Source organism: Grampus griseus, assembly GCF_964374135.1.
Source record: "Grampus griseus genome assembly, chromosome: 8".
NCBI lineage: Eukaryota > Metazoa > Chordata > Mammalia > Artiodactyla > Delphinidae > Grampus > Grampus griseus.
Genome location: NC_139002.1, coordinates 15055250 through 15068908, shown reverse-complemented (window position 1 = coordinate 15068908; position 13659 = coordinate 15055250). Strand labels below are relative to the sequence as shown.

The following is a 13659-nucleotide window of genomic DNA, read 5'->3' as shown; positions in this document are numbered from 1 at the left end:
TTTTTCTCCCACTCCAGCCCTGGAAGCAGTGGCTGCAGAGGTGGAATTAGATGCACCAAAAGAAAATTCATCTTGGTCCCCACAGTGCTGACCTAGCAGTTCCCAGCTCTGTTATGGCTTTGTGTACATCTCCAGTACCTGGCTCAGTGCCTGGCACATAGGAGATGCTCAATAAATGGATGTTGAATTGAAGTGAATTAAACTGAATCGCCCATATGCTATTACTCTCTCCCCAAAAAGGCCATCTGCTGGGCAGAGGCAGAGAGGGGTCCCAGAAGCTGTCAGAGTCCCATCTCTACCCGCTTTCCCCAGACTCCTGCCCTGAGCTCTGACCCCCTGAGCCCAGCCAGGGCCTGAGCTCTGAGAAAGGCTGGGAAGTGCTGCAGAGGGTCAGCCTGGGGTGGGCGTGGGGCATTCCAGCAGCTCTGCCCTCCCACTCCCATCACCCCATCCCTGCCTCAGTCACAGCCTGGAGGGGCTGGGCTCCAGGGAGGTGAGCAGGGCTGGAGGAGCTCACCTCCCTCCCCTCATCTCCTTCGTCTCTCTGTCTGCAGAGGCCCCTCCCCCTGGGCAAAGCGTGGCTCTATTCATCCAACCTGGAGACTGAGGAATCAGAGGGGAAGCAGGCCCCTCGGTTGTGAGTTTGAACCTCAGTCTCCCGGTCTGTAGTATGGGTGACTTGGCTAGCTGATCTCTGAGGATCTTCCAAGGCAGTTTCTCTCTGTCTCTCTCCCGCTCCTGAGGCTTGAGCAATTCCCTCTTCATGTGAGTAAAATGGCAGTGAAAGTTGGCTCCCCACAAATGCTACTTTCCGTCCCCCCAGAGAGAACTGTCGGGGCAGGGGAGGGTGTGACATGGCTCCAGATGTGACATGGCCACAGGGTCTCAGAGGCTACAGGGCTCCCCTCAGGCTTCCCTCAGGGCCAAAAGCCAGATGAAACCCTGCTGAGGGTAACGGGGGAAGTCTGAACAGAAGCCCCAGCGAGGCCCCCGCTCTGCACACCTACTCCTCTGACGTGGCTCCCACCCCCTCTCTCCTTATCTCCGCACCTCAGCTGCTCCTGGCCCAGGTGATGGTGGCCACCCTGGGGGAGGAGGCAGTCAACCTTGAACTCCATTTTACAACGGAGCCCGCAGCCCCTCGTCCCTCAGCTAACTTTGCAGTTGCCTCCTGTGAGTGGGTAACTGCGGTGAAAAATGACCAGCACCTGGAGAAACACGACTCCCCGCCCCCCACGGCCTAGCTCAGCAGCCCTTTGGTACTTTTCCTGCCAAAAATCCCAAGGGCTTAAGCGAGCCCACAGAAACCCAGAGGCTTCTGTGGTAGCAGCTATCGAAGGAGAAAGGTGAGAGCAGAGCTCCCTGGGCCAAGGCTTGTCTCCAGCTGCCTCCAGCTTCCTTCCCTTCAAGGCCCAGGAAACGCACGGTCATCCCTTCAACACACCCCCAAGTTATAGGAACCCATCACCACCCCCGTGACAAGGCTGCCCAGGGCTAGGGGCAGCTCTGGGAGCAGAGGCATGCCACACCCCAGGCCTTCTAGAGGCAGCCAGCAGAGCCCCGTCCCACCTGCAGGTCCCCTCTGAAGCGGCCACCAGACCAGTCCACGCACTGGGCAGACTGGACAGCTGGCCTCCTCCTCCTCCACTGCCCACCCTCCCCCTTCTCTCTCTGCGCCCCTCCCACAGGCCTCCTGTCTCTTCTCAGAGGCTGGCAGTTTTGAGCCCGCTTCTCCCTCCCCCCAGGGCCCACACATCCCAGACGCCAGGGCAGGTTTCTCGAATCAAAGAGAGGTGAGTCTCTCTTGGTGCAGGGTGGCGGATACGAAGGGAGGGGTTCAGGAGGCCCCAGGTCAGCCCTGGGATCCTGGTTCGAGAGAAGCACACCAAGAGAGGGCAGGCGGGGGCACACAGTGCGGGGCGGAGAGTGGGAGGGAGACAGGACGCAAGGGAGGGGCTGCAGGGCCGGCCGCCCGCCCGTTACTTGGTGCCATTGTCCGCGTTGCCCTCTCCATCCGTCTTGCCCTCCTCCTCCGTCTTCAGGTCATCCGTGCTCAGTTTCTGCTCTTTTTTCCTCCTCACACACTTTACTACCATCAGCACCAAGATGACCACAGCCAGAAAGCCCCCGACGGAGGCGCCCACGATCACGGCCACAGTGGAATCCCTCTCAGGGGGCTCTGGAGAAGGAGAGGAAACAGACCCGCTGAGCCCTAGGGCTGGAAAAGGGAGCCTCGTCCACTGGCCCCTGCTCCCTGCAGTAGGTGTGGGGTGGTCCTGACTTTACTCTCCTCCGTGGAAAGCACTCTAGTCAAAGCAAAAATTAACCCAGGCCATGGACCTCTAAGCGCCCCACCCACCCCATAATCCCAGGACACCTAAAAGCCTCAGGGGAGGGCAATATAATGCAGTATCCAAGAGGATGGACTTTGAGGTCAAATGGACCCAATTTGAGTCCTGATTGTACTATTTATTAATTGTGTGACCTTAGGTACCTTACGTAGCCTGTTTCCTCATCTGTAAAATGGGAATGATCATAGTACCTCCCTCGTAGGGTTGTATGAGGATGAAGTGAGATATTGCATCTCGAGAGTTTAGCCCTAGCTATAACTGAGACATAGCAAGTGTCCAATAAATGAAAGCTGCTCTTGGGATTCTTAAGATCGTGATCATGCTGGACAGCATCATCAGGACTCCCTGAGACATAGTCCTCGAGGACGGGAAGGAGTAAAACAGATGCCTTCCACCCAGCACGTGCTGTTGCTCCCGCCCCTCAGGAGGGCACAGCCTCTCCCAAGGAGCCCCAGCTAGTCCTGCTGGAGAGTAGCTGGGTGGGAATGGGCAGGGCCCCCCAGCAGCCCCTCACCTTCCATGAGGACTTGCAGGTAGATCTTGCCGTGGCCGCGGTGGCGGTCGGGTGGGTTCATGATGTAGCAGTTGTAGGTGCCCTCATCCTCCAGCTGCACGTTTCTCAGCGTGACTGACACGTCATACTTGCTGGGGTTCCCTGAGAACTCCACGCGGTCTCGGAACCGCTCCAGCTTCAGGTTAATGATCTTCATGCGGAACTGGAGAAACTGGGGCGGCAGGAGGCGACAGGATAGGGGGCTGCATGAACAAGGAGCTGCAAGGACAGCAGGATGCCCCTCCTCCCATGCCCCCTTCTACCTGGAAGAGAGGCAGTCACCTCTAGGTCTCTGCCACCCTCCCAGGGCCACCCAGGCACGACAGCACACCTCTGCCAATGCCCTCAGGAGCAGATAGCCCACCAGGATATGCTAGGGTCCTGGTACAGTGCAGGGGCAGGTGGTGGGAAAGGGGAGCTTCACGCTGTGGGGCTCCTGCCTCCCCCACCCCTGCCTCCATCTGAGAACTCACCATCTCCTCGGAGCAGTTACTACACTCCTGGTAAGTCCAGTTCAGGGAGAACTGTTTGTGGTTCACGGTGTAGCAGGAGTTGAAGGTGCAGGACAGACGGGCATCAGAGCCATTGAGGACGTTGAGGGTGGTAGGTACTGTGACTTCCATGCTCCTCCCTGGTGGCACTGTGGACAAAGCCACAAGCTGGTGAGGATTCTGGCAGACAAGGCCAGGGAGGGGGCAAGCCTCTGCATCTGGTGGGGAGCGGAGCAGAGCTAGGACAGCTGGCGGGGTCCCTTATGGCTGAAATTAGGGGGTGGGGTGGAGTGGGGTGGGCAAAGCTCCTAAGCGGTAACTGATGTGGCCCTTGGGGTAGAGAGAGAGCACATCATCTGTCAAGCCAGGGACAGACAGATGGCCTCAAGCCTGCCCTCCATCTGGCTGTCCTGCCACAGGCCTGTCATGGCCACCTGATGGCTTGGACAAGGGGCTGCACGGTGCTGGCCTCGGTTCCCCCTCCTTCCCACCACTTTCAACCATCTCGGCTGAGCCAAAGCCCTTCCAGCGGAAGCTGCAGTGTCCCCTGGGGGCAGGCAGCCTTGAGGACAGATGCAGATACAGAAGGCCTCGCTCTCTATACCGCAGGGAAGAGTCAAGCCATATGCCCAGCCCAGCCCAGCCCAGCCCCCTTCTCTTCCTCAGGCTCCTGGCAGGGACAGCAGATGGGCAACGGGAAGGAAGAGATGCCCCAGAAGAATAGGCACAATTCGAAGGGATCAACTGATGGGTCTACAAGGACAGGAGCCCCTTTTGGAGATGCCAGGCCTGGACACACCGCAGCAAGGAGCTGATACAGGCTGCAGGGAGAGCAGGGTGCAGAATCCTCTGGGGAACGCTGGACCTGGTCCAGGAGCCCTGGGCGTGTGGCCTGAGAAGGCCCATCCCACTCTGACATTCCAAGCAGGGCAGAGTCTAGGGTGAGGGGAGTGAGCGGAAGCCCTCCCAGCTGAAGCTGCAGTGCCCATCCCACCCCCCGCCCACAGAGGGGCAGAAAGCCTTGGGCACGAGATTTAAGGGGGTGCCCACCCTCAGGGTCATGCAAACACCTCCTTAAATTTTGCACCCTAGGCACTGCGTTCACCTCACCCTAGCCCTGGGCTGAATTCCAAAATTCTCTGCCAGTATGGTCAAAACCTCATCCCAAAAGATAAATATTCTTTATAAAGGAGACGCAGTAATGCTCAGTATCAATCATTCATTCACTCATTTACCAAATATTTATAAATCACCTCCGGTGCCCCAGGCACTCAGTCTAGGGCCCAGGGATTATTGCTATGATGGAGGCAGGCAGAGGTACTGTAACATGGAGCTTATATCCTAGGGAGGGGGACAGACATTAACAGGGAAAAGAAATAATGTAACTTTAGCTATTGATTCACAGGCAAGGGCTGTAAAAAATAAAGCAAGGTGCAGGGTGTGTTTGACATCGGGTGGTCAGGGAGAGCTGCTCCGAGCGCTGCCCTGTAGGTGGCCCCCCACTAAAGTGAAGGAGTGAAGCCATTTGAAATTTTGAAGGAATGCAAGGCAGCCGAACATCAAGAGGAAAGTTCCAGGGGTTGGAATGAGCATCACGTATCTGAAGCACAACCAGCAGAGTGATCAAGGGGGCAACTGGAGAGAGCTGAGGTCCCAGAGTTAGGCCAGGACCGGGACACTATTCTTCTGAGTGGGAGAAGAAGCCGCTAGGGGACGGCAGGGGGGCAGCTAGGAGGCACGGAGACCCCAGTAGATGTGGTTCAATCCCAGCTCTGCCTTCTATCGGCTGGGAGAACATGGGCAAGTTCCTCTATCTTCTGAGCCTCAGGCCCCTCCTCTGTAAAACGCAGCTGATGATACCTACCTCCTGGGGTTACGGTAATAATTAAATAAGATAAAATATGTAAAGCAAAGGGTAGGGGAATTCCCTGGCGGTCCAGTGGTTAGGACTCAGCACTTTCACTGCGGTGGCCCGGGGTTCAATCCCTGATGGGGGAACTAAGATCCCGCAAGCTTCAAGGCACCGCCAAAAAAAAAAAAATACAAAATAAAAATAAGGCAAAGGGTAGCCTAAATTCTCCTCAAGTTCTGCCCCCTAAGCAGGAAGGGCTTAGGCAGGGCCACGTTGGAGCCTGACCCCTCGGGGCAGCCCCTTGGAATTCCCCCGGATTGCACAGGGCTCGCGTTTTGCAGAAGATTTCGCTGTGCAAAGCTGCCGGGCCCCACCCCAGGAACAGCAGCACTGCAGCCTGGAAGCAGGGATAGCGAAGCCCTTCCACTCGGCTCATCCCTTCGGATGAGTGGCCAGGGCCAGCAGGCAGGACTTAAGAACAGGAGATGCTCTGAACTGCTGGCCAGGGAGGTCAGGACCCAGCCCTAGATGGAGGGACGGGCACACGGCTCCACCTGCAAGGCCAGGTGTGCTGAAGTGCTCATCAGGGAAATACGAACTGGAGAGGCTGAGCGGCAGCCCCAGGAGAACAAAGCCCAGTTCCCATCTCCTCGCTCTCACAGCGTTATGAAAGCACTGAGCACAGCGCCAGGCGAGGAGGAGGTGTGCTGAAAATGCCATCTCCGCCCCCGCTCTGCAGAGGCGGAGGTATCTTCAGGGAAGGAGCCCGGCAGGGCCTTGTCCTGAGCTTACCTCACATCCCAGGAACACCTTGCTTCTCTAGCACCTTCCCTGGGAAGGTTCCGCGACCTTCCCAGGGCACCTGAGCAAAAAGAGCCTCCAAGTGGCATTAGGAAGTAGGTCCCACACATCTGGCTGACCCATCCCTGCCTGTGTCCCGCCCCAGGCCACAACATCACTCCAGAGACAGAACTTGAACCCTACCAGGAGCTGCCTCCAACTTGAAGGAGCTAGCACTCTGCTGTGCGGGAGGGCAGAGCCCTGGGGAGTGAGGGGCCTTTTCTGGCCAGCAGGAGGGGGGCAGACTGAGAGGTGCAATGCGGCTCCTTCCCCGCATCCCTACGGCACAGCCTGCAGGAGGCACCAGGCGGACACGTGTGCCCTCTAGTGGTCAGAGAGGTCAACCGTCAAGTCCCAACTGCAGAGAGAGGAACAGGAGTCACCAAAGCAGGGGGAACCTCAGGAATTGTAGATCCAGCTCCATCATCTTACCAACGAGGAAACTGAGGCCTGAGAGAGACACACAGCAGGTAGGGACAAGCCGGGTCCCGAATCACGGTTCCTGACTCCCAGTACAGCGCCCACTTCCGCCTGAGGTCTCCCAGCGTCCCAGCTCAGGGCAAGGGCCTTAGGCCTTTCACCAATCCAGGCCCTCGTTAAAGATGAGGAAATCATCGTGCAGCGAGGACAGAGCTGTGAGCAAAATCCTGGGCTCCTGGTGAGCTCTGCTGCTTCGGGAAATTAGCCGAATCCACGGCTAGGGCCACAAAGGGACTTCATAGTAACAACAAGATGCTTACTGTGCGCCAGGCGCTGTTTACATACCCTACAGATATCACCTCATTTAATACAGCAACCCTATTATCACCCCCACTTTCCAAGTGGGGAAATGGAGCACAAAAAAGTTAAATGAATAGCCCAAGTTCACAGCTGGTAAGTGACAAGCTAGATTGGAACGCAGGCTGCCAGGCTGCCAGCCTCTAGACAGCAGGTTGAGGGGTGGAGGCTGGGTGAGGGGGTGATTTTTGTACCAAGGGTTCCCAGGGCTCAGTCCTCCTGCTGTCTACATGGCAGGTCCAGCCCCCATGTCAGCCCCCAGGCAGTCAGGCTGGCCAGAGGGGAATGGTCTTCTTTAAAGGAACCTCCATACAAGGGGGGCTCACAATCTTCCTGGTTTTCCCATTTGGGACCATGTCTGGAGCCTGAGTCTCTGATCTCCAACTCACAGAAAGGAAATGATTCAACAAGGGTACCGTAAGGATGTGGCTTTTGAGCTCAGTTCCAAAACTTCACCAATGCCCAGGGCCCCTCACTCTCTCTAAGGTGTATCTGGGCACTTCAGGCCCCATGTCATATACTTTTCTAACTGGCCCGTCTTGCAGAGATCACAAAAATTTGCTCATCTCCTGTCAAACACTATTTCCTACACAGACTAGAAGTTAATTCTCTTCATGCCTCTTTCCAACCCTACAGCAACCTATGAGGTAGGTTAATTTTTTTCTTGGTTAAAAAAAAAAAAAACAGAGTTTGTCTAAGCAGAGAAATTAGTCCCCACCCTTCTGGAGCACGCTGTGTCCCAGGGCAGCCCCTGCTACCCAGGTGACTGTGACACGCAGGCCAACTCCTGGGCTGCCTTACCATTCAGACCCACCACCTCAGGTCTCCCTCGCAGGCCAGGCCACCCCCATGCAGCCGGGAGAGCACCTGTCCTTGTCACCCCTCATCCCCAATTGCCATTGGCTCCCTGCTGCTTTCAGGATCTCGTCCAGGCTCCTGGGCTTCTGAGCCCTTTGCCATCTGGGACCATCCAGCATCCCAGCCTCATTTCCTGTCCTGCTCCCAACCCTTCACGCTTCCTCCACTCCAGTGACCCTGGAGTTCTTACTTTCCTGAAAACGCCACCTTCTTCCACTCCTCCATGCCTTTGCATGTGTTTTTGCTGCAGGTTGGAAAGCTCATTCACCCTGCTGCCCCTGAGCCCTCCTGCTTACCCCGCAGATCCCAGCTAACAAGGCATCGCCCCCATGGCAGCTTCTCCAGTGCCCGTGACCTCTCCCCAGACCGGGAGGTTTCTGTCACTTCCAGACCGGGAAGCAGAATGGCATAGTGGCCAAGACCAGCGCTCTAGCACCGTGATCTGATCTTAGGCAAGATGGTTCACCTCCCAGCACCTCAGTTTCCTCATCCGTAAAATGGGAGACAACAATAGGTCCTACCTCCTGGGGCCGTTGTGAGGATTGAATACTAAAACATAAAGCTCACAGCGGTGCCTGGCTCATGGTCAGCCCCCACCAAAGGTTAGCTGCTAACAGCACATGGGATGCTGCATTACTATTTTTTGTTTATGTTCCCTAGTCCCTCGGGAGGCTCTGGCATCCCGGGACCCGGAACAGCATGTGACACACAGTGGGCACTCGATAAAAGTCTGGAGAGGGAAGGGAAGGTGTTTTCCCCTGTGTGTCCGTGTGCAGTGGGGTTGAGTGAGGACCAGACTCCACTTTCTAAGCCTCGCCTAACATAACCCAGACTTTGGTAACCAGGCCAGTAACCGTGGAGCCAAGAGTTTTGAGACAAACTCTAAGGAAAACCAATCATTTGGATTGCTTCTAACTGAAAACTAGTCCCATGTGCTTCTGTGGTATGTACAGCAGGTTGGCCAGCTGTCCCCTGTCCCTTTGTCAGCTCTGTAGTCATCCTCGCAAACCCAGGCCCTGTGTCAGTCCCCTCCCTTGTCACTTGGGACATCCCTCCATCTTGGGGACTGATGCTGCTACAACCACCAAGGTTCCATTGTCCACTTGAGCCCTCGGCCTCGGAGTACCAGGGTCTGTCTCATCACAGCACCAATCAAGTTCAAGTTCAAGGTCCCTACTCCTGCACCCTCCCCCCATCCAGGTTTGCAGAGGCTTTAGCCTCCTCCCACCACCGCCTCACAGCCCCCATGCCCTGACCTCTTCACCCTAGATTCCATCTTCCTCTAAGCCACACCCTGGTCCTGGTCCCCGAGCCCCCTTGCTTTCTTCACTTAGATAAGGCTCTCCCTCCTTCAGGAAGCTCTCCCTAACTCCCCAAACAGGTTGCCTGTCCTCCATCCTCATTTCCTTGCACACTGGTCACTCACCCAACTCCCCTCTTTTGCCTGTACTTAAGATTCTTTGATCCAAATTACTGTTACTATAGCAGCATCATTTCTTAAATATCGGGGGCAGTAGAATTCAGTGGTTAAGAATGGGGTGAAGCAAAAATAAGCTCAAAATGGATTAAAGACCTAAATGTAAGGCCAGACACTATCAAACTCTCAGAGGAAAACATAGGCGGAACACTCTATGACATAAATCACAGCAAGATCCTTTTTGACCCACCTCCTAGAGAAATAGAAATAAAAACAAAAATAAACAAATGGGACCTAATGAAACTTAAAGCTTTTGCACAGCAAAGGAAACCATAAACAAGACAAAAAGACAACCCTCAGAATGGGAGAAAATACTTGCAAATGAAGCAACTGACGAAGGATTAATCTCCAAAATATACAAGCAGCTCATGCAGCTCAGTAACAAAAAACAAACAACCCAATCCAAAAATGGGCAGAAGACCTAAATAGACATTTCTCCAAAGAAGATATACAGATTGCCAACAGACACATGAAAGAATGCTCAAAATCATTAATCATTAGAGCAATGCAAATCAAAACTACAATGAGGTATCACCTCACACAGGTCAAAATGGCCATCATCAAAAAATCTACAAACAATAAATGCTGGAGAGGGAGTGGAGAAAAGGGGACACTCTTGCACTGTTGGTGGGAATGTGAATTGGTTCAGCCACTATGGAGAACAGTATGGAGGTTCCTTAAAAAACTACAAATAGAACTACTATATGACCCAGCAATCCCACTACTGGGCATATACCCTGAGAAAACCAAAATTCAAAAAGAGTCATGGACCACAATGTTCATTGCAGCTCTATTTACAATAGCCAGGACATGGAAGCAACCTTAGTGTCCATCGACAGATGAATGGATAAAGAAGATGTGGCACATATATACAATGGAATATTACTCAGCCATAAAAAGAAACGAAATTGAGTTATTTATAGTGAGGTGGATGGACCTAGAGTCTGTCATACAGAGTGAAGTAAGTCAGAGAGAGAAAATCAAATACCATATGCTAACACATATACATGGAATGTAAAAAAGAAAAAATGGTCATGAAGAACCTAGGGGCAGGACGGGAATAAAGACACAGACCTACTAGAGAATGGACTTGAGGATATGGGAAGGGGGAAGGGTAAGCTGGGACAAAGTGAGAGAGTGGCATGTACATATATGCACTACCAAACCGATAGCTAGTGGGAAGCAGCCGCATAGCACAGGGAGATCAACTCGTGCTCTGTGACCACCTAGAGGGGTGGGATAGGGAGGGTGGGAGGGAGACACAAGAGGGAGGGAAAATGGGGATATATGTATATGTATAGCTGATTCACTTTGTTATACAGCAGAAACTAACACACCATTGTAAAGCAATTATACTCCAATAAAGATGTTAAAAAATAAAAAAGAAAGGAGTGAAGTCAAACAAGGGGTTCAAATCTCAGCTCCCCTTAAACTACTGTGACCTTATTGGGCAAGTTACTTAACCTCTCTGTGCCTGTTTCCTCCTCTGTAACGTGAGGATCATAATGTATCTGCCCCATGCGGTTACCAGTTGCCGCAAGGACTAAACAAGATACACAGCGCGTGGGCACGTGAAAAGAGTTCATAAAGCGTAGCTATTCTTAAGCACTTGCTATGTGCCAGACTCACAAAAAACCCAGGCAGTAGGTATTCTCCAGTTCACCCAGGAAAGAACTGAAGCTCAGAGGGGAGTAACTTGCTGATAGTATGAAGTAAATGACAAAGGTGGCTTTAAACCCAGATCGAGTCCAAGGCTCATGCTGTCTCTACTGCCTGAGCTTCCCTAACACTCCTGCTCTGTTGTTAATATGTTCAGTAACTCAGCAAAGCTCACAGGCCTTACCGTGCAGGCTGCCAGGGGCCCTGGGCTGTCTCTAGCACTCCAGCCCAATATCCAGCACAGCATGCCAGAGAAGGAGAGAAAAAGAGCGAGAGAAGGAGGGAGAGAGAAACTTTGTGATGGGGAATATTCCCACTGACAGCCGTTGGACTGGATCCTCAATTGCTATGCCAGCAATGAGTAAGTTTAAGAGCAAAAAGGAGACTACCTATAATGCAGGCTTGCAAGTGACCCCCTAGCCCACCTACCCACCAGGAAGTCCCTAAGTGGCCATGTATGAAATTAGCATTTGGATCTCTTGACAGTCGGCAAGGTGGGGCTGGACAGTTCAGAGATGTGATCCAAAGGGCCACAACCACACTCATGTGTTCCCTTTTTTTCTTTTTTTTTTTTTTCTGATCCCTTCACCTGACCCCTCCTCCACTCCATCTGGCCCAAGCCAGAGAGCTTCTCCATCAGTGCCTGCTTCAGCAGTTCTCTTCCCAATGCAGAGATCGCTCCTCAAGCCTGCTTCCCACCTACGCCTCCACACACTGCAACAGATCGGTGGTACAGATTTCCAGGAAGCCAGACCCAGACTCAACTTTCTGCCCCTCTACTCCCCCCCGTACACTCTTTTCTGACAACCTAAATCCACCAGATTCCAAAGATCAAGGTTCACAGAAGAAGCCCCTTAAGGGAGCATTAAGTCCCAGGAGATTTGTAGCAGCTAAAAGAAAAAATCCATGAAGAGGCTCTGCACATCAGCCTACCCTCGGCCCCCAGCCCCACATACGTCCATTTCAGGGAAATCCAAAGAAAAATCACCTCCCTTGACAATTGACACCTCCAAGGAACCTTCAGATCCCCTGACCCAACGTTTCTGCGACCAAGTCGTCCCAGCGTTATGCAGTCCCCAGCCACATCTCCCCCCATCCCCGCGCCTCCCTTCCCAAGGACAACGCCGAAGGGAGGCTCAAGCGATGTCTTCTTTCCTGCCCCCGGCCCCCATCCTCCTCCTGTTGCGGCTGCACTTCTGTACCCTCAGAAGCATGCAGATGTGCAGTCTAACTTACCCAAAGAGAAAAAGAGACTGAGCCCCGTGAGACTGAAGGCAGGGCGAGGTAGCCAGGCATCTTTGTGCATTTTCAGAGACTGAGATGTTAGTCGGGTGGGATAGGGAGAGGGTGATTTGAGGGGCCGAGGGCTACAGGGGAGGAATGGTTAGATGCTAAAAGAAAAATGCACAGATGTACTTCAAAGACACATACAACATTAAGGAAGCTTTATTTCCATCTCTCTAATATGGCCGGCTTGTATGTTGCTGCTAAAAAGAGAGAGGGAGTGTGGAAGGGAGAGAGAAAAAAGTGGATGGAGTAAATTTTGTGGTTGGTGGATTTCGAAAAGCAGGTGGGAGGGCATAAAAAAATCTGTCTGCAAAGAGCAAAGTTCCTCGGAAATTTTTACCCTCCAAAACCAGAACTAAAGCATGGCCTGCCTTTCTTCTCCACTTGGGTGATGGTTGGAGTTGGAAAGTTGTTTGAGGAACCCATTGATTTCAAAGCTGCTGTGAGGGGTGAATTCTTTTTGTCATTTAAAAACACCCAAAAAAGGAGATGCTAGTTTTTGTTTTGTTTGAAAAGGGTTCAGGGAAATGAGGTGGGAGACTTTCAGGAAGTAAGAACTTCCTCATTTTTCTAGCATTTCCACTGAAAACAGAACAGCAGGTTGGTGTAAAAATACCTGAGAGCTCTTACAGTCATTTGTAACATGAACTTTTGGGGAATCCTGATTCAATCAAATCAACAGTAAAAAGACATTGTTGAGATCATTGGGAAGAAAATAAATATGGACTGGGTGTTAGATTATATTAATGAATAATTCTTGATTTGGTGGGGGGGAACGTTAAAAATTTTTTGTGGTTGGGACTTCCCTGGCCATCCAGTGGTTAAGACTCCGTGCTTCCACTGCAGGGGGCGCGAGTTCGATCCCTGGTCAGGGAACTATTATACCACACGCCCCATGGTATGGCCAAAAAAAAAAATTTGTGGTTATGTTCTTTAACATCTTTATCTATTATACACATTGGAGTGCTTATAGGTGAAATGATACGATGGTTGAAACTTGCTTTAAAATATTCCAAGAAAAAAAGTGGGGGGGAGGTAGGTGACACAAGACCAGATGTTGAAACTGGTTGTTTCAACAGATGTTGAAAAAGGGAGAAAACAATAGGCTAGTGTCACAAGTAGGAGAACTTGGGGTGGAGTACCCACGTGGCCCTAAGCAGATAAGGTGACCCCCACTCCTCTGGGGAGACATTTGAGGAGAACACAGGTTCTCATGTAGCCACTACAGGCACTTGCGATGGGCCACTGGTGCAGCAAGGAGGGAGCCACCCACATCTTAGAGCATCAACTCTGTGCCAAGTCTTTAAAAGTTTGTACTTAATTGTAAGCCTGGAAGAGGTGATTTCTTCTCTTTTCTTTTTAAATTGCAATGAGGAAACAGAGGCCGACAGGGCCTAACCCACTCAAGTTACCTAGGATAGTTAAGGGCCGAGTCAGAGCCAGGACTCAAACTGAGGTCTGTGTGAAACACTGGGTATGTCCAGTATTCCACATCGCCTGTTGCCAAGGGGAGG

General features: G+C 52.5%; 1 protein-coding gene across 1 annotated transcript; it reads right to left on the bottom strand.

Annotated features, from left to right (window-relative positions):
• Positions 1-1668: 1668 nt before the first annotated feature.
• SCN2B (sodium voltage-gated channel beta subunit 2) lies at positions 1669-12315 on the bottom strand. The gene is made up of 4 exons (XM_082661073.1): positions 12095-12315; positions 3378-3544; positions 2866-3076; positions 1669-2179 (listed from the first exon to the last, which is right to left on the bottom strand). The coding sequence occupies exons 1-4, from the start codon at positions 12162-12164 to the stop codon at positions 1980-1982; spliced, it is 648 nt and encodes a 215-aa protein (XP_082517199.1). The 5' UTR covers positions 12165-12315; the 3' UTR covers positions 1669-1979.
• Positions 12316-13659: the final 1344 nt, after the last annotated feature.

Excerpts from the sequence above, each read along its gene's own strand:
- SCN2B (XM_082661073.1), bottom strand. The coding sequence starts at position 12,164 with ATGCACAAAGATGCCTGGCTACCTCGCCCTGCCTTCAGTCTCACGGGG. Across the intron at positions 3,077-3,377 it reads GTAACTGCTCCGAGGAGATG|TTTCTCCAGTTCCGCATGAA; the intron begins GTGAGTTCTCAG and ends CTGCCGCCCCAG. Across the intron at positions 2,180-2,865 it reads CCTGCAAGTCCTCATGGAAG|AGCCCCCTGAGAGGGATTCC; the intron begins GTGAGGGGCTGC and ends CTCCTTCTCCAG.